Raw genomic sequence first — 26,619 nt, 5'->3', positions numbered from 1 at the left:
CTCGAAACCATGAGTTTACCATGTGAGTAACAAACAAATCCTGCCAACTAGCAGTTCAAAAGCACAAAGTGCAAGTAGATAAATAGGTACCGCTCCGGTGGGAAGGTAAACGGCGTTTCCGTGCGCTGCTCTGGTTCGCCAGAAGCGGCTTAGTCATGCTGGCCACATGACCCGGAAGCTGTATGCCGGCTCCCTCGGCCAATAAAGCGAGATGAGCACCGCAACCCCAGAGTCGGTCACGACTGGACCTAATGGTCAGGGGTCCCTTTACCTTTACCTAACAAACCTTACGATGCACTCTTAAACACACTAGGGAATAAGCCGCACTGAACACAGTTAGCATGCAAAGGATTTCACCGAGTCCTGTCGCCCGTTATGCAAGTGTAAAGTACTTTTGGGTGAGTTGCATTCCCAAATTCTTGCTCCTTCATGCCCTCTCGGATGGCGAGATGGTTAGGTAACTGTGTCTCCACAGGAGTCACTGTTTGCTCAGCAGTGTCCAATGGACGGATAAAGTTTTTACCGACTGTTTAGGATTAGTTTGAAAGGAAGCAATATAAGCTTAATAGTACTTGTGTAGCACACAGGTAAAAAAATTAGGGCAGTCTGTTTTGGCAATAAAGCACCAAAATATCCCAGTGGTTCTGAAGAGTCAGTTTGGATGGCTCAATAAGATCACCTGCAGGCTGCCTGCAGTATTTAATAGGTGAGAATTGATGGCTTCTAGAAATAGAGAGTCTTGCTGTGTGATCCTTTGCTTTCTCATTGTTTGGGTCCCTGCTCAATTTAAACTGCTGGACAGGTGTTACTGTGTTTCTGGCTACTCAAAATTGCAGGTATTTAACGATACTCACTGCATCTCTACTGCTCCCAGTAGATCTGAAATAATACTAAAAAAATCCCATTGTTGGTTTCGCCGGAAGACTGCTGTGCCGTTTTTGAAACCAGAAAAACGTCAGAGAGTAGAAACTTGATAATAGGCGAGATGCAAGTTGCAGAAGAAAACACAGTAGTTGTGTTTAATAATGCTTAGGATTTACATAGTCTTTTAGGTTTGTTGAAAAGTACTTCACGTATATTATCTTAGTAATGCTTCCAACAACCCAGAATTTTTGATTAACACTGCATTTGTAGTTGAGGGGACTGAGGCTAAGAGAGGGAGGCTTACTTAAGTCCATCTAGTGAATTTGTGGTAGATGAGAAAGATTGGAATGGGGGACTTCCTGATTGGTGGCTATGCAGCCCCTGTGCTTTAGTAGTGCGATCTGCTTCCTCCATTTCTGCCATCCTGGTTCCATGCACCCTCCTCAAGACATCGCTTATGGGAAAGGGTGACTCGCATAGAACCCAAGCATCTGGTGTGGTGTTTGAGGATAAAATAAGTTTGGAGGCCTCTACACCAAACGATATATAAAACCAAGATTCCCACCGCGAGTTCCGTCATGCTGCTTTCCAGGTTGCTGACTTGTGTTTCTTCGTTGTTTTTTTAGAGCAAAGCAGCTTTGGATGAAAGGGTTGCACGTTTTAAAACCTATTTGGAGACCAAAGGGGCAGCACTGAGCCAAACTACAGAGTTCCTTCCATTCTATGCCCTACCGTTTGTTCCCAATCCTATGATCCACCCATCTTTCAAAGAACTTTTCCAGGTATGTACTGAGTGGCTGCTAGTCATGGTGGCTGAATCCTACCCTCAGGATCAGCAGCAATAGGATTTGGGTGTATTTGTTTATCTTACTCATTTAACAGAAATTCTATACTGCTTAACTGCAAAAAAAGCCCAAAATGCTTTAAGGGTTTTCAAAGAATACAAAATATACAAATTATCAATAAAATATGCTGCTAAGGGTGGATGGGACTGTTGAAGGTTGGTTGCTGCACTTCAGCATAGATAGGTGAAAAATAAATGTTTAAAAAATGGTCATGACAAATCTTTCACATTCTTAAAAATGAGATTATAAAAAAGCATAAATTAGTAAAACCAATATTCAAATATATATATATATTCTAAGTGAACATTATAGATTAAAATACATGTCACCTTTACACGTTGGGTATGCTTGCCTAAACAGAAAGGTGTTTAGCAGGCAACGAAAAGATTCCAGTGAAGATGTCTACCAAATGTAAGCAGACAGGGAGTTCCACGGTGTAGAAGCTGCCACCAGTCCCTGCGAGGAAGCTGTAAGAAACATTATGCTGGACTAGGGAGGTCTTTGGTCTAATCTTACATTCCAAATCACAAGGAATGATGGCTTCTCTGTCAGGAGTGAGGGATACAGTATTAATTTTTAGCTCAGCAATGCTTAATAATTGTGGAATCCCCAAAATTGTTGAAGAACCCCAGGTGCCTGACGGATCAAAATATGTTTAAATAGTTGCCAAACAGGAGAGAAAAACAGCCAGGGTGCAAGCTTTCCATTGCCTTTAAAATCCGCTTGCTGAGTCTGCTGCAAAAATGGCCACCTCTTCTTGTCAGAAGGCCAGCTGTGACTGGATGTGAAGGACCTCTATCTGGAATGCATTCAGCATCTGGCGTTGTGGCCAGAAAGGCCTTTTCCCACATGCTCTACTGTTGCGTCTCAGGACTCACACTTCCTTTTGCCCCACTGCTTTCCCCCAGGGAAAACAGCTCTTCAGCGCTCAGTCGGAGCAAACAGCAATTTGGGTTTTCTTCAGATGGACGTTTGCTCCAGTTTAGCACTAAAGAGTGGGTTTTCCCTGGGAAAGGAGCGGGGCAAGGGGGAAACTTCTCTGACCCGTGTTTTCTAGGCTTAGGAACATGGACAAGAACTTAAAATTACTGATCTGAATAGCTGGCTAGGTACATAGGAGTCCATCTCCTGATTCCAGACTCTTTAGGGTCTGACAGGTTAAAATTAGCACTTTTTGGACTTGCGAACAAATTGGTAACCAGATAAGATTTTTTTAATATTGGAGGAATATGTTCAATATGCTTTTTTCCCAATTCAAACTCGGATGGATCTGTTTTGAACCAGTTTCCAAGTATTTTTCAAGGGCAGCCTCACAGAGACCACAGTACCCTATCCAAGTTAGCTGTTACTATGACCTTTAAAGACTGTGACTCATTAGGACACAATCCACTTAGATTTCGGTATACACAAATGTCAACAAGGTTTTCCTGTGCAAGGGCTTCTGTGCAGCTCTTATCATTTCAACAAAGTTTGCAAAAGAGAACTTCATGGTGGTTTCTGCTCCTACAAAATTGCCCTACTGTAGCTTAAGTGGCCCATCCATGTTTGCAATCCTCTTAATAAAACTACCATGGCCTCTTCTACATAAAACTACCCCAAATTGTCTGCTATTCTTTGCATTTCACCAGGAGCCATGTTTTAAGTGACATATTCCTCGCTTTTTGGCTTGCAAAATGTTGGTATGTGTTGTAGAAAATTGCTGTACATATTTGATAAACAGTTCTGATTTGTGTGTTGCTTTTCTAGGATTCTTGGGAGTCTGATCTAAAAATGAGGTTGGAAGAATTCCTGTCTGCATCTCTAAAAGCCAGCAATACCCCAAGACTTCTGACTCTCTATGTATCCTTTGCAAAATGCTCTAAAGATAATTCACTGCAATTTAATCCCTTTCAGGGGAGCAGTGAAATTAGTGGATCTGTCAGCCAGTTAATGATACTCTGCAGCCTGTGTATATTTATTTGGGGGAAAGTTCTGCTGGGATCAGCATTATACTACTCTCAAGTAGGCTGCAATCTGGTGTATTTTTAGATGATTAATTAGATATATTTGTATTGATTAATCATTGCATAAGCTTTTCAGAATCTGGGCCTCATCCATAGCTTGAATGCTTTATGAAACACCTGAGGGCAACTTACACAAGGGGTGGGGAAACTTTTTGGCCCAGTGGGTCAGATATTTTATCTCCTCCTGTGGACCAGTGTTGGCAGGTGTGCAGGACCACTTACTGGTCAATCATCTGATGCCATAATGATGTAAGACAGCTGAGATTTGTAAAAGCTTTGCACAGTGCTTCCCAAACACCTAAGCACCAGCTGGTTGTCAGGCTCTTGGGAAGCACTGAGCACAGCATTTGCAAAGCGCCCTGCACAGAGCACCTGACATACCTGACAATCAGCTGGCTGCCAAGTGCTTGGGAGGCATTGTGCAAGGGGCTTTGCAGGTACTTGCAGTCAGCAGTGCCTGCAAAACCCCTTTTGGCCAAGCTGAAATATGATGTCTGGTGTAGGGCAGGTGAGCGTGGCTTGACTGAAATGGCCACGCAGTCCAAATCTGGCTCACAGACTGGAGGTTCTCTATCCCTGGTTTAGAGTCAAGCATAGTTCGTTTGGAAGGGATTCCATAACCATGGGGCCACCACTGAGAAGGCCTCCTTTTTGTAAAGAAAAAGTTGACCATTCTCTGCCCACCAAAAACCTCTCTGCTATAAATCATGCCTACTTATCCCTGATCTGCACAAGAGAACTGGCAGGTGGCCTTTTAAAGATACGATGCTGAGGTGGCTTACGTAGTTCCGACCTCAATGACCGCTTAAACTGGCAGAGCTGAATTAAAAGCCTCTGGGACTGCACTGGTGTATGTCTTCCCTCTCTTTCACCCTCCAAAGAGAAACATGCAGTTAAGGTATATACTTCTAAATGTTTGGCACGTACTTATATGTTTGTTTATAGTGGGTTGCCATGATTTAGAATCAAGTGGCTTTTGCCTGAGACAAGTGTCCCTGCATGAACCTTCTGTTGGCTGCTCAGATCCCAGCCATTGTCTGGTGGAATTTTATGAGACAGTTCCCAAGCCTTCAGGCTTGTTTACATACCTAGGAAGAACCAAGGATCCCAATGCATTCCTCATTTTATTATGCAAAGTTTGCTGCATCCTTAGGGAGAGGTCACTCAGCAATGAACCGTATGGTAGGTCACAATTTGTTATTTGTTTTAATTTTTTTATTAGGTACTTCAACAAAACATATTAAAACATATCATCCTTAATTTCCCCCCTCATTTCCCCCCTCCCCCTCCCTCCCATAAACAACCCGCCCTCCCCGCCCCCCCGACTTCCCTCAGTTCCAATCTCTGGTTTCTCTATAAATACTATTCTCTGCACGTTAGAGAATTGTATAAGTCCTTAATTTATCTAACTAATTATTATCAATTAAAAAAAATGTGAGCGTTTATTCAAAGCCTGCCAAGGAGTCCAGTTCACTTTGTTGCGTCTTTAGGTACTTTGTAAAAGGTTCCCATTCCTCTTTAAAGTCACAGTTATCCTTGTCCCGTAGTTTATGTGTCAATTTTGCCAGTTCTGCATAGTCCATCAGTTTCTCTTGCCATAATTCTTTAGTTCTTTTCTCAGTCTTCCATCCTTGTGCTATTAAGACTCTCGCCGCTATTGTCGCATACATGAAGATGTTTTTCAGCTTCTTTGGCAGGTCTTTCCCTACAATTCCTAACAAAAATGCTTCAGGTTTTTAAACAAATGTTAGATGGAACATTTTTTTCAATTCATTGTATATCATTTCCCAACGTTTCTTAATTTCATTACAATCCCACCACATATGGTAAAATGTCCCTTCCTTTTTCTTACACTTCCAAAATAAACTTGAACTGGTTTTGTACATTTTTCCTAATTGCACTGGTGTCATATACCATCTATACATCATTTTCATATAATTTTCTTTCAACAAAGAACAATCTGTAAATTTTAAATCAATTTTCCATAACCTTTCCCAATCTTCCATCATAATGTTATGACCTATATCTTGTGCCCATTTGATCATGACTGATTTTACCTCTTCATCTTTCGTCTCCCATTCTAGCAGTATCCTGTATGCGGCCTTCATTAGTTTCACTTTCCCTTCGATCACTTCTTTTTGAAACCTAGATCTTGTATAGCTGAACCCGGAAGGTCCCAATTTGAATTCCCATCGGAAGAAGGTCTCTAGTGGCAGGGCTGACTGAGAGCAGGGAGAACAGCTACCAGTCAGAGCAGAGTCTGCCATGCTAAGTGAACCAGTCAGTGGCCTGGCACAGTGTAAGGCTCCTTGCATTTGTCTGAGTTGTTATTTCTCACACTTAAAAGCAAATTTCTAGCATGTCTTCCAGCTGTGTCGTACCTCAGTTGCAAGAGCTTCATGATTTATTCTCTGATTTGTCTTAATTATCACTTCATGCATGGGGGACAATACTGTCAGGTGGAGATATCGTATCTTACGCTTTGCATGCAGTAGTGGATTCCACTTTCAGTCCCTGGCATCTGTCGTTACAAGGACACAGGGGCAGGTGGTGGGAAGGCCTTCCTCTTCCTGGAACTCTGGTGACTTGCCTTCAGCAACCAGCCCTCCAGATGTTTTAGATGTCAACCCTGGCCAGCATGACCATTGCTGACCAGACAAAACATCTGGAGAGCAGCAGGTTGGCAAAGGCTGACTTCGTGCAAAGGTCCGTTAAACTTGCTTGGGTCGACAACATCCACCTCTTATTCCCTGCAAGTTTTTCCAGAAGCAGACACCAGACGCTTACAAAAGAATAAGAACGACAAGAGAGTCTGGGGAGACAGATAATTTGAAACTGAGTTGAGCTATAGTGCAACACCTTTCACTTAACACCAGATGCAGAAAATGTGTGAAGGAGCTAGCATGGACCAGCGTTCTCGCAGGGCTTTGAACTAACCATAGTCTTGCTGAGTCTTGGTTCTCCATCTGTAGGATTTACGGGATTTTTTGTCCTTAAAAAGTGCTACGAGATCAACGAGGCACCAGTCCATTTTCTCTCACTGTTCACTGAGCGCTTCTTTTCCTTAGCTCTCATTCTCTCCCACGGCAGAAGGAGAACGCACAGTGCAGCCAAGGTAAATAAGCAGGCTTTCTGGAGATGACATGTATATTCTCTTTTGGAATCAGAATGCCTGTCATATGGCATTAAAATGGTGATTATATTTAGGCTCTGAGCATTTTTACACATGAGGCTAAAATGTTTGGGCGGTATCCAGTTAAAGTGTTCCATCAGCACAAGAATGTACACTTGGGCAATGGACCCCTTCCCCCATTTGCACAGCCTGCACCTTGCCCAGATCTGCTCCAGACGGCAAAACCCTGCCTGCCTGCCTGCCTGCCTGCCTGCAGGACCCCACTGCCCAGCAATTAATGCATTCCCTCCTATTGAGCTTCCAAAAAGAGCACTTACAAAAACATTGCAACTGGGAATTGGTGGGTGAGTTTGCTTTTTCCTCCTCCCTCCAAATCCATTTTTCTTTTGTGTTGCACCTTTTACATTAATAAGCCTTAGAACAAAATTTGGCTGATGAGCAAAATAAAAATTCTATATATAAGCAGTCAAACACAACACTGGACTAAATGGTGAAACCCTTCCATTAATATGCATTAATGTCTGGAGCTGCCCCAACTAAGCCTTTAAACGTGTTCAGAAGTGCATTTAATTATTGATGTGTATATGTAACTTTTAATTCTCTGATAACTACTGTATAGTGTGATTCTTTCCATGGAAAATGTCCCTTCCCATCCAATCTATTGTTTTTGTCAATAGTTATAAAAGCCCGAGACACCAAAGAAATCTGGTTTAGAAAGCAGTAGGTTCTTCCGAGCTTTGCCAAGACTAGGGGAGCCTGGAAAAATCAAGTTTCTCAGTTGTGTAGGACAAAATACCTGGTAGGCAATTGATGGCTGCGGTTGCATGGTTCATTTTGTTGTCGGAACAAAATCAAAACGAAATGCTTTTCAACTGGGGGAAAAATTTGACTGAAATGTCCTTGGAAATCCTCTTAATTTTTCTGGTCTGCTGAAGCTGATGAAACTAAAACAGCAGAACTCGGAGTGGAAAGCTGTTTTTGACCTTACTTTAGAGTTTCTTCAATAGGTTTGGAGCTTTAGGAGCTCTCCAGTGCTGTCTCTTATCATTGTCAACAGAAGCAAGATTGAAAACCAGCCTAGTACTGTAATGATTTCATTTTTGCTTCCTTCCTTTTGCAGCAACTTGAACAGCTGAGAAAGTTTCAGGTTCAGTAATGGTGGGGAAGGCGGAGGTTGAGATTCAGACTAGTCACAGTGGTTTTGTGAGTGGCCAGGGAGCTACCTCTGCACATTTTCTGGGAAGAAATGCAAGTGTGATGTAGTGGTACGACTTTGGGGGGAAATGTTTAAGGCACTTCTTGTATATTCATGAAATTAAAAGCTCAATTGGTGCCATATATAAGTGAAATGCAGCTCAAGACCTTCCTCATGGACCACCTCTCCCCATATAAACAAATGCAGACCCTGCAGTCATCCTCTGAGACCCTTGTTTGTGTGCGACCTCCACAAGAGGTCTGGAGGATGGCGACATGAGAGCGGGGCCTTTTCAGTGTTGGCTCCCTGTTTGTGGAATGCTCTCCCCAGGGAGGCTTGCCAGGTGCCATCATTAAATCTCTTGAGGCACCAGTCAAAAACTTTTTTTTACAACCAGACCCTTTGATGCTTAACTATCTGGGGCCTTTTAGAAGTGGGTGGGATGTTTCCGTTCCCCTACTTGGTTTTCATGTATCTCTGTTTTTTGGGCTGGTTGTAAGTCACTTTGAGTTTCTTTGGGCAAGATAAAATAACTTAACCAATTTAGTAAAAATAGAAGAAAAGAACAAGCATCCCAGAGGGTAGGGATGTGAGTGGATTTGTGATGGTGCAGCTGCCAGACATTTGTGCTGTGCTATGCTGTACTATGGCTGACTTCTGCTCTCAAATAGCAGAACCCGTGGAGAGGATTGTCCATTTGGTAAGGAACAGTGAGTGCTTCCATCAATCAAGTTGCGTATGTCTGTATGGACCCTAAAGCAGGTTGCAATGCTCCTTTCCCCCATTGTCCCCCCCCCCCCCAATAAAGGTTAGAACCTGGTTGTTGGAGGCAAACACACGTCACTTTTTGGTCCTGGGATGGTGATTCTTGAGAATATACATGGCTTCAAATGCACCTTCTAAAAGCAGTGCTATATCCTAGCAGAGGAGTTTTCAAGTATTTCCTCATGAAGTGATTCCATCTGGGAAATGAAAACACCGGTTCTGTTTTAATGCTTTGTTGTAAAGTTGATTTCTGTGATTTGCTTTTTCGTTTGAATGTTCCCCAGTAAATACTCAGCTCTGTTTACAAGTGCCACCTTAACTATCCTGAGCAATAGTTGCTGAGACAGAATGTTCTCGCAAGACCGTTAAATTGTCTAGTTTTAGAGGCAAATATTCTCTGTCCGCTCTCCCATGTTTTGTTTCAGTGTTAGGGTAGTGATGTAATCTAGAGGTGACAGAGGACATTCTCCCTCTCCTGGTCTATGTCTTATGACGGTGAGGATATTGTCTGACAATTATACTTGGTGCTGCAAAACTGAGTAAGCGCTCCCTCCTGCTCTTTTGTCACCACGTTGGATTGTTAGCCAAAGTAGGTGCCAACAGCATACTCCCTGTGTCCATGTAGATGTTATATATAGTTTGTTCACTATGCATTTGGACTCTTCTTCAGATACTGTGACCAAATTTTGCATGATGGTTGATGAGATCGAGGCGCAAGTCTCTGGCTGTGCTTGGCTACAAATAGGCACCATTTTGGATCGAGATGATGATGATGATGATGATGATGATAATAATAATAATAATAATAATAATAATAATACATTTTATTTATACCCCTGCCCTTCCCGGCCAGAGTCAGGCTCAGGGTGGCTAACACCAGTAAAATTACAGTAAAAACATAATGGGAGGGGGGAACCAATTTAAAATACAGGTTAAAATGCAATTTAAAATGCAGAGGTGGCACACTGAACCATTCAAAACAGCACTTATTTTAATCACAGATTTCAAAACTGCACTTTTTTGTTACTTAGAATTCATGAGCAACACCATGTGCAAGGCATTGTGTGTGTGTGTGTGTGTGTGTGTGTGTGTGTGTTTTGCTATGAAGGAAACAGGACTGTGTCATTCCTCAGTATGTCAGTGCGGTTGGTAAGGGGGAAAGGCTCGTAATTTCCCTTTCTTCCCTTTCACAGAAATGCTGCAGCAGCTACATCAGCAGCTGGTGGAGTCTGAACGCAAAACCATGACCTACCTCAAGCGGTTCAACAAAATCCAAGCTGACTACCACAACCTCATTGGGGTGACAGCTGAGCTGGTGGATTCCCTTGAGGCCACAGTCAGTGGCAAAATGGTAAGGGGGAACTTGAGAGCATCCACATTGGATGGTTGAGATAAACCGCATTTGCATATTGCCAAATATTTCTTATTCAGATGGGTCTGATGAAGGAGGCTCTTGCCTGTGAAGTGTCATGGCTACATAAACTGGAATTTATGCAGTTGAGGCCTTAACTAGCAGTGAATGACCAAGAAAGAGACCATGGAGGTTGCAGTGAATAGCAAGATGAGGATGTCATTCCAGTGAGTGGCAGCTATGAAAAAGGCAAATTCCATTTTAGGGACCGTTAGGAACGAGATTGAAAATCAAACTCCCAGTATCGTGATGACAAATCTGTGCTGTTACTGCGCTTGGAATACTGCGTATGGGTTTGCTCAAAAATGTTCAGAAAAGGGCAGCCAGAATGTTCACGGGGCAGGAAAAACTTCCCTACGAAGAAAGGTTTTGTAGTTTAACGATGCACTGTAAAATGCAGTGCTTCCTTTTTGTCTGTCGTGAATCTCCCACCATTCAGTTTCAGTGGATAACCACAAGCTCTAGAGAAAGGGAGAAAATCTTCTCCCTATGCACTTTCTCCACACCCTAACTAATTTTAGACATGTCTATCATGTTTCCTCTCAATTTCTCTTTTTCTAAGCTAAAAAGCCTTGTCCCAAGGGGCTCCAAGAAAATTGGACACCCATTCTTTGCAAATCTGTTTTGTTCTAGTTCTACCAGGTGGTGGCGCTGTTTAGTTGAGTGTTGCATTCAAAGGAGTTTTGGGAATGAACTGTGAGCTCATCCGACTTTGCATTTTATGATCTTGGATTTCATACACTTATTTCATACAATGATACAATCACAGTGGCAGAGAAGGCTAAATGAAGCCCAGCCCTTCTCCCCTCCTCCCCCCCCCCGCATCCCAAGGTGAGGAAGCCACAGAATTTTATACTTTGATGCAGGGTAGTTTATATAAATCTAATAATAAATAGAATCTGCATCACACAGAATTCCACTGACAAGAGCAGGAGCCAACAGGAATATTCTGCACCAGTGCAGTTGGCTCCCAGTGACTCAAGCAAGCATATAATCCTCAACTTGCGAGGACAGGAGCTGCCTCCTCACTTCCAAAATCCCAAAATCTTGTATAGAATGTCCTGGGAGATTGAAGTGTTCTCCTACTGGTTTCTCTGTTTTGTGATTCTTGATGTCAGATTTATACCATTACTGGCCCCAATAACATCACACATACCATCTCGGGACTATTTAATTGCTCATCGTCTAACATTGTGTATGCCATCAAATGCCAACAGTGTCCTTCAGCTCTCTATATTGGACAAACAGGCCAAACCTTACGCCAAAGAATAAACGGACATAAATCTGACATCAAGAATCACAAAACAGAGAAACCAGTAGGAGAACACTTCAATCTCTCAGGACATTCTATACAAGATCTCAAAGTAGCTGTTTTACTACAAAGGAATTTCAGAAATAGACTGGAAAGAGAAGCTGCTGAATTGCAACTCATTACCAAACTTAAAACCATGAAAAGACCTGGTCTGAACAAAGACATTGGATTCTTATCTCATTATACATGACTAAGCCATTTTTCACCTTCTCACCCCTTGCCTTTTCCTGTAAGACCTATTGCAGTCGTTAAGAGTCGTCAACAGGCTCATCTCAGCTATCTGCCAATCTCCCATTCCTACCACCCTTCTGAGTAATACCCCTCCCCACCTTCTCACTATATAGAAGGATCTGGCAACTTCTGTTTCAGTGTATCTGAAGAAGTGTGCATGCACACGAAAGCTCATACCAAGAACTAACTTAGTTGGTCTTTAAGGTGCTACTGGAAGGAATTTTTTTATTTCATCCATTGATGTGAACCTTCCTAAACAAACAAACAAAAATGTACAGTATTAGAGTCCAGAGTGATTATGGGTTAGATCCAGACTTAGTTAGGTCACACTGCAAACCTTGCCCCATCGATTCCAGTGGAACCCAAGTACAACTTAGGGTTCGAGTCTTACGTTAAAACCCATTCAAGCTTTACATGGTCTTTACAGTAATACCTCTCTCAACGTCCGCCTCGTCTAGCGTCCATTCTGGCGAATGTCCACGGCAAACCCGGAAGTACCGGAAAGGTTACTTCCGGGTTTGCCGCATGCGCAGAAGCGCAAACTGCTCCATGTGCAGATGCGTCGCTTTGTCCTGCGTCCTTTTTGGCTAGTGGCCGGGGCTCCGGAACGGATCCTGGTTGCAAAACAAGGTATGACTGTATTGCTATTGACTTTTTCCAGCCCACCCATGTGAGCAATCAGCCAAATGAAATTGGAGGGTGGCAGTTGTGACCAGGCTGTTTAATGCAGGGACGAGAAACCTTGGCCCGCACAGGCCTGATTTGGCCTGCCAGACTATTTTGTCTGAGCTACACCCCCCTGCCCCATGCATGACATAGATGGTGTCTGGTGTGGGGGCAGTCAGGGTGGGGCTTGCACAGAAGGGGCTTTGCAGGGATCTTGCACAGCACAGAATGGCTGTTCTGCCGTACTTTTACTGACATGACTCAAGCATTCCTAGCCTCTCCTCCCCCGTTTTTTGGCCCTCACACCTATAAGAGCAGGGTGGCATTCGGTCCGTTTTGGCACCTCCTTGTGCAAATAAGTAGCCAAGGTCAAAAGAAAATGTAATTTCCCACTGACTTAATGCGTTACCTTTTTTTGGTAGATCACCCCAGAAGATCTGCAGAGCGTTTGTGTTCGTTTATTTAGCAACCAGATGAGGCAGAGCGTAGCGCATAGCATAGACTTCACAAGGCCTGGAACTGTGAGTATAACCTTTGGCGCTTGTCTTTGTTAAAAGGTAAAACCATGACTCTGTGGCCGTGCAATGATGTACCACCTAAGCAGTACACTTCCCCAGCGGTCCATAGGTCTGTGACGGTTTTGTCATGTGCTGATGGCCTAGAGGAAGGTCGTTCCTACCAGTTCTCAAAAAGCAGAATGTGGCGCACTGGCAGCACTTTTACATGTGCGGAGCACTCTCTAAAGCAACAGTTCCCAAAGGCTGTCAGTGGCCCATGAGCTTCACCAAAGTGGTCTGCTCTGTAAAGTGGTGTCACTACATGGAGATGGGGGGCTCAGGTGTGTAGAGAATGGTGGGCACAGTGGCCCCTCTGTTGACCTTAGAACCTTGGTGGGTAGGACAGGCCAGTTGTGATGGGAGGGTGCTCTGCCTTCCCCAGAGGAACAAAGCCATGGCTGGTGTCATAGGAGAATGCCGCAATCACATAGACCAGTAATCACATAGTTCAAAGAGGGAGTTAACTCTTTATGAGCAAAAACATGACCTTCACAGACTTGGTTGAGTGCCAGGCCGAATGAGCAGAGCAGGTCTTCCTCCATGAAAATTGGTTGCTGAGACTAAAAGTCCCTGCCTCCTCACTAGGGCTTTTTCCAAGCAGTCAGAGATTGCACCTGCATGCAGTCAACCGCTGCTCTGCCCTTTTTATGCCTCTTCTGGTTCTGCGAGATCAGGCAGGAGGGGAGCTTGTCGCAGCAGCAGGCGGAGACACCCACGACTCTTCACCATACTGACTCATCTCTGCCTCTTGGCCTCTCCTGCTTCAGCTTCTGCCTCTGATTCTGGACTTCTCTCTGACACAGACTCCCCCTGCTCACTGAGCCCTGTTACCTCTCCACCTTCCGACACCTCTTCTTCTCAGACTTCTCCCCCTGACCACTCATTGTTGTCCTACCACCACACCCCGGACCCTGAGCCTTTTCTTTGGTGGTTTCCCAGCTGGTTCCTCCACCATACTTCTGTATTCAACCAGTTTATGACATCTGGGGAAGCTCCAGAGTGGGGGGAAATAGGAAAGGAGTGGAAAAGTCTGAGCATGGAGAAGGAGCCAAGCTAATGCAAGAGAAAGAGGGTGACTCCGAGTGGGAGTTCTCCATTAATAAACAAAAAAGATAGCAGCCTGTTCCTAAAAATATTCAGATTGATTTTTAATTGTACAGTGGTACCTCAGGTTAAGTACTTAATTCGTTCCGGAGGTCCGTACTTAACCTGAAACTGTTCTTAACCTGAAGCATCACTTTAGCCTGTGGGTCCTCCCGCTGCCGCCGTGCTGCCGGAGCACGATTTCTGTTCTCATCCTGAAGCAAAGTTCTTAACTTGAAGCACTATTTCTGTGTTAGCGGAGTCTGTAACCTGAAGCTTATGTAACCTGAGGTACCACTGTATTTTAATTGTATATTATTGTATTCAAAAAGAATTCCTAATTTTTTGTGAAGAAAAATATTTAATATTTAGCAAAGCGCTTTGCAGTGGCTAAACAACAGGCAGAAAAATCATTAAGTGGTCTGCCAAGACCCTTGGCAATTTTCAAGTTGTCCAACGCGCAAGAAGTTTGAGAGCCACTGCTCTAAAGCTTTTAATTTGCTTGCTTATAAAACATGAATGGGAGGTAGGGCACTATTTGTTCTCATTTTTACAGACAGGAAACTGAAGTTGCAAGTGAGTGCTTTAGCAAGGCCATCTGTTGAGTGAGTTTGTGACTCTTTGAACCAGGTCTTCCAAATCCAGCCGGCCCTATCTGGTGGAAATATGGACTGGGTTCTGTGTGCAGTTTGTGATTCTCAGCAAGTGCAGGAAACCTGGAGACTGTCATAATGGGATCAGATTTAAACTTCTTGAGAATCTTGGTTCTAATCCCTTGACCCTCCCTTCCTCCCCCAACTGCCACCCAATTTTCTTTCTGTCCTTTTCCTCAAAGCTCATGGAGCATGCTGCTTACTCCTGCTGTTTCATTTTTATCTTCTCCAACTCTGTTTTGACCCCTTATAATCTGGCTTCCGCCCCTTGCACTCCATAGAAACTGCTCTCATGGAAGCCACCAGCGACCTTCTCACTGCTAAATTTATGGGCCTGTCCTTAGTCCTCCTTGGCTGGGACCTTTCTGCTGCCTTCGATACAGTTGATCTCTCTCTCTCTCCTACTTGATTCCCTTTATGCCTTGTTATTCCATCACCAGCCGATTCTCTTCCAACCTGCCTGAATAATTGCCCTTTCAAGGTCTCTGTAGGGGGACAACTCCTGCCCGGAAACCAATGTCCCCACTGTGGAAGGACATGTGGATCCAGAATTGGCCTCCATAGGCACTTACGGACTCATTGTTAAAACTGTGTTTTTGGAAGACAATCTTACTTGACTACGAGTGATCAAGAAAGAAGAAGAGGGGACACTCTCTCTCTTTCTTTGCTTTCCCTGTCTCCATTGAGCTCTGTGGGTAGCCCTCTCCTATCCTCTGAATATCAGGGGAAGGAAACCTTTGGCTTTTCAGAGATTCACAGCTCCCATCGGCTCCAGCCAGGACTGCCAATGATCAGGAATGAAGGGAGTTGGAGCCCACATAATTTGGAGAGCCACAAGTCCCCCCGCTCTCTCCCCCACTCTGTATAGACTTTGTCCCTGGATAGCCTCATATTTTCCAGGGGTTTCCAGTACCACTTAAACACTGATTGCACCCAGCTGCATCTCACATCTTCTGTCCTCTGTCCAATGCTTTCTCCACCTGCCGCCCAGATGCTTCTCCTGGGATTCTTCATCCTCCTTTTGGGAGCCACATGTCAGCGGGAGCTGGGGCCAGAGGACAAAGCAGTCTGAAGTGAGCTGCTTCAGGGCAAATCCTAAAAGGATTAGGAGATCAGCCGCTGCCCAAAGTGGTGAGACAAGCAACAGGTTGGTTGGGGGTTGCACCTTCTGCAGCCTCACAGCTGCTGCCGCCGCCATAATAATAATAATAATAATAATAATAATAATAATAATAATAATAATAATAATAATAATAATAATAATACGCTGCCCTCCTGTCCCAAACACTCTGGGCAGCTTCCAGCATAATAAAATAATAATAATAATATTAAATAATAAATTTTATTTATACTCCGCCCTCCCCAGCCAAGACCGGGCTCAGGGCAGCTAACACCAGATATAAAACAATTGATTAAGATACAACTTAAAAACAAGATTAAAATACAGCATTAAAATGCAGCCTCATTTCAATAGAAGCTCAAATCAGAAACTTTTTGGGGATGAAAACGTCAAATCTTCACCAAGACCAACTATTCAGACTGGTCCTGTTTGGGCCAGAAAAAGCCAGGGAAGTCCCCAAATAGGAGTTCCATCACAGAAGGAAAAAGGAAAGAGGAGGAGGGGATCAAGTTGATTCCAAGCCAAAGGCCATACAGAACAACTCTGATTTACAGGCCCTGCAGAAAGAAATCAGATCCTGCAGGGCCCTGGTCTCATGAGACAGAGCGTTCCACCAGGCTGGGGCCAGTGTTGAGAAGGCCCTGGCTCTGGTTGAGGTTAATCTGACTTCCTTAGGGCCCGGAACCTCTAGGGTGTTGCTATTTATGGACCTTAAGGTCCTCCGCGGGGCATACCGGGAGAGGCGCTCCCTTAGTTACAGCAAAAACACCAAACATTAGAAACTTCCTTATACAGGGCTCCTTTCAGATGTCTTCAGAAAGTTGTGTAGTTCTTTATCTCTTTGGCATCTGACAGGAGGGCGTTCCACAGGGCGGGCCCCCTGCTGCATAAATATAGGTTTTATTATCAATAATAATATTATTTTACACCCCCTCGGCTTGGTGCCATGGGGCGGGGGGAACTGCTTCCACCGCCCTAAATCTGGCGCTGGGGAGAGGGACTCCTGATCCTGAGGGTCAAAGAGAGAAGCCACATTCAGCCCTGCATCTTAGCTTCCCCGCCCCCCCCCTGCTGCTGCTATAGAGGGTGCGGCACCCAATGAAAGCAAAGGCAGCCATTGATGTAAAGACGCTTGCACTGGATGAGTCTTTGACATTCCTAAGTTCCAGAGGCAGTGAAGTGAATGAGATTGTTGGGGCTTGGGAGCTTAAAAGGTGTGACACTCATACTGTCATATGTTGCTTTTGCAATTAAAGGTGTCCGCAGGTAAAACTCGTGTTGATCTCATATTATTGTATAAACCTCTTAATCTTTTGTTCAAAGGAGCCGGACGCATTCTTGCACTGTTGATTTTTTTGTACATTCTGTTTACTGCAAATGGTTAGAATTCCAATTGTGTGGTAGCCATCCACTTGGCAGACAGTGTTTGTCTTTGCTTTGCAGTTTAATAAGGAAACTCCCTTATTTTTACTTTTCAGAGAGACATTTTTATAAGACAATTTAATAAGCAGATGGAAATCACCACCTAGTATTTTAGAAACTTTCAGTCTCTCCCCCTCCCTACCCCAAATGCAAAGTTCTGAGTTTTTATGTATTGATGCAGGAGAGTGTAAATTTTCAAGTTACACAGAACTCTTCATTAGACATAACACAGCAGCTTGCCTTGCTCACAGTTGTTGTTGTTGTTTAGTCATTTAGTCGTGTCTGCCTCTTCGTGACCCCCTGGACCAGAGCATGCCAGGCACTCCTGTCTTCCACTGCCTCCCACAGCTTGGTCAAACTCATGCTGGTAGCTTCGAGAACACTGTCCAACCATTTCGTCCTCTGTCGTCCCCTTCTCCTTGTGCCCTCCATCTTCCCCAACATCAGGGTCTTTTCCAGGGAGTCTTCTCTTCTCCTGAGGTGGCCAAAGTCTTGGAGCCTCAAGCTTCACGATCTGCTTGCTCACAGTACATACTGCATCTTTTCAGAAAGCAATATAGCCTTGTCTACCTATGCAGCAGAATGAGATGAAAATGCGATAATAGAATGAATGGGGAAACTTGAGGCCTCAGATGTGAGGTTCCATTTTTAAAAACTGCCTCCAGGTAGAAAACTTAACACAGCAGGGAGTGAGTTGAGCTAGAAATCTCTCCCTGTTCTGCTATTTTTTTATGTGCTTGGAGGTTTTTCACAAGGGGGAAGACTAAGGACTGGCAAATCTACTCAGTGATGTCAGGATTCTACTGCTTCATTCTGCTAGAGCTTGTCACGTATGTCCTGGCAAGCAAAAAGCAGCCCACCAGGTTCTCATAAAAACATAAGAAGAGCTTGCTGGATCAGGCCAATGGCCCACCTAGTCCACCATCCTGTTCTCACAGTGGCTGAACAGATGCCTCTTGTGGGAAACTTGCAAGCAGGATTTAAGCACAAGAGCACAAGAGCTCTGGTTTCCAGCAGCTGGCATTCAGACGCATTACTATCTTGGACTGTGGAGGCAGAGCATAGCCTGGCTAGTAGATCTCCTATTCTTCTCATCTCCTTGAGAAGCACTCCTCTGTCAAGTTCCCAGCGTACCATAATGCACAGCTGCATTTGCCTTGGTGGCGCAGGGCTGCTCAGAAGCTGGAGGTGGTTGTCCAAGATGTTCAGTGGGCAGGGTGCTCTGCGCAGTTCCTTGTCCCTCCCTGTCATGATCACAGCCAGAATGAGCTGTTCAGGAAGATTCATTTTTTAGAAATAAGGGAATTCATGTTCACTTTGCATGATTTTTACTGGTTGTAGAATTCAGTGGTTTTGGTGAAGAATTTGCATTGCCTGGCGCAGAGCTCTAATATATATTTTAGCGCAGATTGTGCACAGATTTGCTGTGGTGCCGTCTCTGGAACTAAGCAGGCCTGGATGTGTCCGTTTCCAGGATCCTTCTTGGGCTTTCCCATGAACTTCTCCTTGGACGAAGGAGGAGAAGGAAGTGCCATAAAATCAGTGACAATTGCTTTAACAGAAATACCCTTTTGCTGCAGCCTCTCAGATACTGTTTTGGTTTCTGCTTTTTTGCTTTCATGACTGACTAAGCCCATGGGGCATCCCACATTTTGGGCGTTTAATCCTTTATTGTGGTGCACTTGCAAAGACCTTTTAATTCTAATCAAACCATGTCATCTTAAGACATTTACTCACATGTTTGTTTGTTTTTTAAATAGCAATAATCAAATCTTTTATAAATGCATGCCTAGGCCCGAGCCTACCTAAAACATAAACAGTAGGATTATTATTTGTTGATTTCTAGAGCAGGTTGATATTCTCCCTTGGCATTTATGAAACAACATGAAGGTATGAAGATATTATTTCAAGGAGGGGGGAACAAAACTGAGAAGTCAGTTGCATTGAGTTCAATGGGACTTGCATTATAGGAGTACAGCCTAACTTGTTTTAAACTAAGAGTGGCATTGAGCTGCCTGCCTGCCAAAGGAAGCCTCCAGGAACCAGGAACTTTCCTTGTTAACTGGAGGTGCCATAGGATATTTGCTCACTGGCTGGCAAGAGGCAGATCCTTTCCCAGTTTCTCGCTCTGCAGTTTGAGTGAGACCAGGCTGTTTGCAAGCGTAAGGTCTGTTTCAATAGCTCCCTCGGTTGCAGCATCTTGCTTCAAATCAAGATAAGTAGTGGCAGAGGTGGCCCAAGACATTTTGCCGCTTGAGGCAGAACAGAAAATGGCACCCTCCGCGCCTCCCCATCCTCCTCTGCTGCCTGAGGTGACTGGAAGTTGTCTGGGGAAGTCTGGCATGATGAGGGCAAGTGCAGGAGACAGTGAACAGCACACTCCTCAGGGGCCTGAAACTATTTCCCCTCCCAGCTGTCAACAGCCTGCTGCCTGAGGCTACTGTCTTACCAAGGCTAATGGATGGGCCGGCCTTGAATAGTGGGTAACTAATGGATATCTCCTTCTCTCTATCTTTCCCACTACCAATTTCAATTTGGCATTTAAGTCGTTTTAAATTACACCCTTTTTTCCAGACCTTCCCTTGTCTTTTGTGGATACTTACAAGAATATTGGTGGAAATAGTACAGGTTTTAAGATGGTCAAAGCTCAGGTGCCTGTCCCTTTCCAAAATCTGTTTTCTCTTTCTCCTTAACAAACTTTAATTTTATTGTTATTTTTGTGTGTTGTATTTTTCTTTAAACTGCTGATCATCTCTGTGTGATTTCTGTTAACTTTCCCTCTTCTTTTTCTTCGTCTCTTTTATTTTAATGTGTGCCTGTTTACCCCTAAAGGGATATTGCTGTATGAGCCCCTGTGATGATGAATATGTAAGTTCCTGCATTTTCTTTTATTATCTTTTCCACATTGCCTTATGCATCCTTTTCCTGTCCTCTCTCCCCTTCACGGGCTCTTTAGCCCATTCTCTTTGCTCTGCCTGTGCACCAGTGACATTTTTGAATGGCAAAAGGTATTGGAATGCTTGCATGAAAATCTGTTGGAATGCTTGCATGGGGAAGTGCCGTACAACTACAAGTCAAATTAAGCCTGTGCCTTATAATAGGCAGACTAAGGAGTAAACCATACACAAATCCAGAGTGGAGTCCCTAAGGCGGTTGAATGGCACCTTGTACGCCTCCTTCTGGCAACTTCTGTAGCCAATCTGGTGCCAAAGGCAGAGAGGTCTTGTCATCTGGGCAGCCCAGGACCTCCATACCCGCTGCCCAGCCTTGCGCCCCAGGGAGGTCACTTTGGTGCTGCTAACACAGCAAAAGCAAGCTGGGAGGCAGCAGTTACAAGTTACCGGTCACTGCAGCCACAGCAGGCGTTGTGATTCTCCAGCGGTTAGACATCACCCCCGGAGGTGCACTCCATTGTCTCCTGAGACAGATCGATGCCAACAACTCGATTAAAGACCTCTTAGGGAACAATCGGAAGAATGGAAAGTGTAAGTTATGCTGAATTAAGCAAAACTGGTGCAAAGTGTGCCACATCCACACTCTGTTCAGCAGTGGGGCTACCTCTGGCTGAACTGTCCTAAGTCTGATTGAGGGAAAACAAGCCTTTAGAATAGAGTTACATCACCCTTCTGCTGACTACAGTCCATTTCAGCACTTCATGGTGTTAACTTGAGTTGGGAGATACAGTGGTACCTCGGGTTAAGAACTTAATTAGTTCTGGAGGTCCGTTCTTAACCTGAATCTGTTCTTAACCTGAAGCTCCACTTAAGCTAATGGGGCCTCCTGCTGCCACTGCACTGCTGCTGCGTGATTTCTGTTCTCATCCTGAAGCAAAGTTCTTAACCCGAGGTACTATTTCTGGGTTAGCGGAGTCTGTAACCTGAAGCGTCTGTAACCCGAGGTACCACTGTACATATTTGTGGCAGATGTAAATGGAGGGATTGAATGGAAAGGAACTGCAGAGAAGTACAGGCAGTGATTACATTATTACCACTTGTAGATGGCACAGACATCTGCAACCACCAAAGCATTTCTATATTTACCTGCAACTCTGGACAGTGCTTCATGCATCTGAATCAATGAACTGTAGCCCATGAAAGCTCATGCCATAATAAATGTGTTAGTCTTTCAGGTGCCACAAGACTGTTTGTTTTTGCTGCCGCTGACTAACAAGGCTACCTCTCTGGAAATGATTACAGTAATGGCTGTGAGCTCAGGAGTCCATCTTTGCCTGTGCATGATGAGTCAGATGAGTCAGATTGTCTTAAAGCACATCTTGTTGAGAGCAAGGTTCTGGCTGCACCTTCTGCAGCCCAGATGGCCATTTGCAGGCAGGCCTCCTAGCCAAAAGACCTTTATGACCATTCCAGATTGCCCACAGCCAGTGCATTCTTTGCAGGGAGAGGATATTGGCTTTCTAGGCTTCAGACATAAGCGGAGTTAGGGAACAGGAAAAAACAACAACTCCAGCCCTGTTTAGAATGATTCCAGTCTCCTGCTGAAATGGTCTCTTAAGACTGTTTCTAGCGGAGACATTAGGCACAAGCTTTTCCCTATGCTATGAGGCCTAGAGGAGCTTGTGCAAAGCAAAGGGGGGGGGCGGGAAATCACAGAATGTGGTATTCATGGTGCAGAATTCAGTTTCCTGATGATCTCCATTTGCATTGCTGCCCCAAGGGAACCCAAGCCCAGCTGATCTCCTCCCTTGTGTACAGTGGAAGTGGATCCCCATGCAATATCCCTTCATCTTTCCCTTCCCAGGGAGGGCCAGCGTGGTGTAGTGGTTAAGAGTGGTGGACTCGTAATCTGGTGAACCGGGTTCGCTTCCCCGCTCCTCCACATGCAGCTGCTAGGGGACCTTGGGCCAGTCACACTTCTCTGAAGTCTCTTTGCTCCACTCACCTCACAGAGTGTTTGTTGTGGGGGAGGAAGGGAAAGGAGAATGTTCGCCGCTTCAAGGCTCCTTAGGGTAGTGTGATAAAGTGGGATATCAAATCCAAACTCCTCTTCTTCTTCTTCTTCTTCTTCTTCTTCTTCTTCTTCTTCTTCTTCTTCTTCTTCCCATTCACTGACAGGCTTGCGTAGCGCCAAACTGCACCCCAGTGTGCACAGACATAATCTCAAGCAGAGACCTGTGCCTCCCTCATGTGCATCCAGAAACATGGGAAGAACCATTTGCTCTGTGTTCTCTATGCTGAGTGGCAGTGAGGTTCAGGATTCCCGGTTAATCCAGGCACCCCCTAAACTCAGCCCTCCAGCTGTTTTGGGACTACAGTTCCCATCATCCCTGACCACGTGTCCTGTTAGCTAGGGATGATGGGAGTTGTAGTCGTAAAACAGCTGGAGGGCCGAGTTTGGGGGTGCCTGGGTTAATCCTTTTAACTAGTGAAACCAGAGATTGACGCTGGGACTGCGTGCGTGCGAAAGATGCTTTTTCCCATTCCCAAGGATGGGAGCTCCTCTGTGTACGTAGGGTACTCTTGCTTTTGAGCACAAAGAACATGATTCCATTCTTCCCTCCAATAGCGGTTCTGAGTGCTGATGGCTATCCAAAGTAGGCCGCATCCGCATGTTTATGGGGACCCACAAGGTTGCTGTATTTAAAAATATATATATTTAGTGGGGGAAATAAGGAGAAGCCCCTTCCAAACCATCCAATGAGGATATATACAGATGTGCAAATCTGGGGAAGGGAATGAAAGTGGCTAGAATCCTGAACAAGAAGCACGCCACACTGCCACATTTTGTTGCAAATCCTACCCGTTAAAACTAATCATATCTTCCAGATGCTTAATCCAGTCTTAAAAAAATAAAAATCCACTGATTGGACCAGAATGGTTCTCAGCAATGTCCACAGGCTGCCACATTTGCACTTTATCCTTCACATCTCTCTTTTTGGGCTTTTTTCGCTCCTTTCTTCTGGGCCGTGTTCAGAAAGTGGTGGTGGAGGATGAGTGTTCAGACCCTTGGGCCCTCACTTGTGGGGTGCCTCAGGGTTCCGTCCTCTCCCCCATGCTTTTTAACATCTATATGAAGCCGCTGGGAGAGATCATCAGGGGGTTTGGACTGGGTGTCCATCAATATGCAGATGATACCCAGCTCTACCTTTCTTTCAAATCAGAACCAGTGAAGGCGGTGAAGGTCCTGTGTGAGTGCCTGGAGGCGGTTGGAGGATGGATGGCGGCTAATGGATTGAAGTTGAATCCTGACAAGACAGAAGTACTGTTTTTGGGGGACAGGGGGCGGGCTGGTGTGGAGGACTCCCTGGTCCTGAATGGGGTAACTGTGCCCCTGAAGGACCAGGTGCGTAGCCTGGGAGTCATTTTGGACTCACAGCTGTCCATGGAGGCACAGGTCAATTCTGTATCCAGGGCAGCTGTCTACCAACTCCACCTGGTACGCAGGCTGAGACCCTACCTGCCCGCTGACTGTCTGGCCAGAGTGGTGCATGCTCTAGTTATCTCCCGCTTGGACTACTGCAATGCGCTCTATGTGGGGCTACCTTTGAAGGTGACTCGGAAACTACAACTAATCCAGAATGCGGCAGCTAGACTGGTGACTGGGGGCGGCCGCCGAGACCACATAACACCGGTCTTGAAAGACCTACATTGGCTCCCAGTACGTTTCCGAGCACAATTCAAAGTGTTGGTGTTGACCTTTAAAGCCCTAAACGGCTTCGGCCCAGTATACCTGAAGGAGCGTCTCCACCCCCATCGTTCTGCCCGGACACTGAGGTCCAGCGCCGAGGGCCTTCTGGCGGTTCCCTCATTGCGAGAAGCGAAGCTACAGGGAACCAGGCAGAGGGCCTTTTCGGTGGTGGCGCCCGCCCTGTGGAATGCCCTCCCATCGGATGTCAAGGTGATGGACAACTACCTGACATTCAGAAAACATCTTAAGGCGGCCCTATTCAGGGAAGCTTTTAATGTATGATATTTTAGTGTTTTTTGGTTTCTGTGGAAGCCGCCCAGAGTGGCTGGGGAAACCCAGCCAGATGGGCGGGGTACAAATAATAAATTATTATTATTATTATTATTATTATTATTATTATTATTATTATTATTATTTAAAGGCTTCAAGCATATATTTTTCAGGATAGGTAACTGCCTAGGATGGAACGAATCAGCATGATTTCATTGAGTTAGATAGCTTTTGATGGGGGGGGCGGCGATGTCTCATCGAAACAAAAAGACTGCCACCACGAATCAAAAGTACCTAGGAAAATGAATAAAAATGAGTGCAAGGCAAGTGGATTTAGGTAGAATACAATGTGTCTGTACAACGGTCTTGCTGTGAAAGGAAGCCCCTGTACTGTAAGAGAAATGTTTAGTTTTAAGGCTTTTAATTGGCTATTATGTATCATCACTCATTGATTTAAGCATAATATGAAATGACATCCTATGCAGGTATACACTTATTCGTTTGTGGCAGAGATGCTCCTTGTGTTACATAGGGCAGCTTTGCAAAATTCCCAAGCACTCGGAAGGTATGTCAAATGGAGTAATACAATCTTCCCCGACATTTCGTGCCCTTTGTCTTCTAAAACTCCCCAGCTCCAACGCCTAACAATAGGCGCTGATTATAGAGTCTGCCATGAAAGAAGCCGCAGTTATGAAAGAAGGCCAGTCTTTAAAGGTATTAGTGGGCCTGAAAATGAATTCTAACCAAAAAAAGATGGTGATGAATATTCTGGGAATAAATGGTGCCCATTGACATAGTTGAAATGGGTAATGGGAAGATCTGCACAGAATATTTTTCCTCCTCTTTTGGCCACCTCCAAGTAATCTCAGTGCAGTCCCTGCATTGAAACAGATGCATCTTATTAAAACGTGGCAAGACATTACTGCTTTTGATGGGCTAAACGGTGTCCGATTTAATGAAGCCTCTTGTCAGTAGAAAAAAAATACTGTATCAGTTTGGTTTGGAGGCCATACGTACCCCAAGGAAGCTGTAAGAATAAACTACAGTTGTAACTTGGTTGACGAACGCCTTGCCAGTTGAACATTTTGGCTCCTGAACACCGCAAACTCGGAAGTGAGTGTTCCGGTTTGCAAACGTTCTTTGGAACCCGAACATCCAGTGCGGCTTCTGGAGCTTCCTGCAGCCAAACGGAAGCCGCGCCTTGGTTTCCAAACGTTTTGGAAGTTGAATGGACTTCTGGAACAGATTCCGTTTGGCTTCCACGGTACAACTGTACCTGGAAAATGCGTTATGCGTGGCACCATTTGCAAGTGAGAAAAATGCCTTTATTGGGAACTTTCTTTGTCCAATAAAACAGTATAGTCTCAAAGAAGAAACTATATTGAGGTCAGCAACACCCATGATGTAAAAGTTCACAATTGTACACAGGCACATGTTGGGTGTAACTGCATAACAGGGCAGTAATCATGCCCTATAACAGCAACTTGAAACTTTACAGACCTTGCAACCATTACGCTGTTTGATCAACCTATGCACAATCATCACATTTCACAATGGCATGAATAGAGGAGATAAAATGATTGCACAAAGCATATAGTTCGCTGTGATTTTCTGATTTTGCATTGACTTCAGAGGTTTTAATCAACTCCAGAGCCAGGTCTACTAGGAAGAGGCATCTTTTGGGATATTCACTCTGTTATGGATTGTTCGATTTCAGCAAATTGTTCTACATTATTTTAAAAACCTACCATTGGCCGCTATTTGATCATGCATTGGGATGTGTATGTGGCGATTGTCTGGTCACCAGTGCCCGTACCACTTTTAATTTTATTCTAATAAAAATGATCTGTAATGGCTTTTAGTCAAACACAATAAGTGATTGATTGATTGATTGACTAAAGAATGATATTGGGCTTGGTGACCTGGAAACTACAACTAATCCAGAATGCGGCAGCTAGACTGGTGACTGGGAGCAGCCACCGAGACCATATAACACCGGTCCTGAAAGACCTACATTGGCTCCCAGTATGTTTCCAAGCACAATTCAAAGTGTTGGTGCTGACCTTTAAAGCCCTAAACGGCCTCAGTCCAGTAGACCTGAAGGACCGTCTCCACCCCCATCGTTCTGCCCAGACACTGGGGTCCAGATCCGAGGGCCTTCTGGCGGTTCCCTCCCTGCGAGAAGTGAGGTTACAGGGAACCAGGCAAAGGGCCTTTTCGGTGGTGGCACCTGCCCTGTGGAACGCCTTCCCACCAGATGTCAAAGAGATAAACAACTACCTGACATTTAGAAGACATCTGAAGGCAGCCCTGTTCAGAGAAGCTTTTAATGTGTGACATTTTAATGTATTTTAAATCTTTGTTGGAAGCCACCCAGAGTGGCTGGGGAGACCCAGCCAGGTGGTACAAATTAATAATAATAATAATAATAATAATAATAATAA

General features: G+C 44.7%; 1 protein-coding gene and 1 long non-coding RNA gene across 9 annotated transcripts in view; one reads left to right on the top strand and one right to left on the bottom strand.

The window, feature by feature from the left end:
• Nucleotides 1-26,619, bottom strand: part of LOC310707503 — a 211,864-nt gene that overhangs the window by 13,421 nt on the left and 171,824 nt on the right. The window lies entirely within an intron of this gene.
• The window catches only part of ARMC9 (armadillo repeat containing 9), an 88,987-nt gene that overhangs the window by 4,529 nt on the left and 57,839 nt on the right, over nucleotides 1-26,619 (top strand). For 4 of the 8 annotated variants that reach the window (XM_083504058.1, XM_083504059.1, XM_083504056.1 and 1 more), the window contains exons 5-10: nucleotides 1,491-1,646; nucleotides 3,456-3,548; nucleotides 6,803-6,827; nucleotides 9,999-10,156; nucleotides 12,848-12,946; nucleotides 20,093-20,128. In XM_083504058.1, coding sequence (XP_083360184.1) covers nucleotides 1,491-1,646; nucleotides 3,456-3,548; nucleotides 6,803-6,827; nucleotides 9,999-10,156; nucleotides 12,848-12,946; nucleotides 20,093-20,128 — 567 coding nt within the window. The remainder of the gene's footprint in view (nucleotides 1-1,490; nucleotides 1,647-3,455; nucleotides 3,549-6,802; nucleotides 6,828-9,998; nucleotides 10,157-12,847; nucleotides 12,947-20,092; nucleotides 20,129-26,619) is intronic. The other 4 variants (XM_083504063.1, XM_083504060.1, XM_083504062.1 and 1 more) reach the window with 1 other exon arrangement.

The sequence above is a fragment of the Podarcis liolepis genome, assembly GCF_965112155.1.
Source record: "Podarcis liolepis genome assembly, chromosome: 5".
NCBI lineage: Eukaryota > Metazoa > Chordata > Lepidosauria > Squamata > Lacertidae > Podarcis > Podarcis liolepis.
This window is presented reverse-complemented; position numbering and strand designations above follow the sequence as displayed.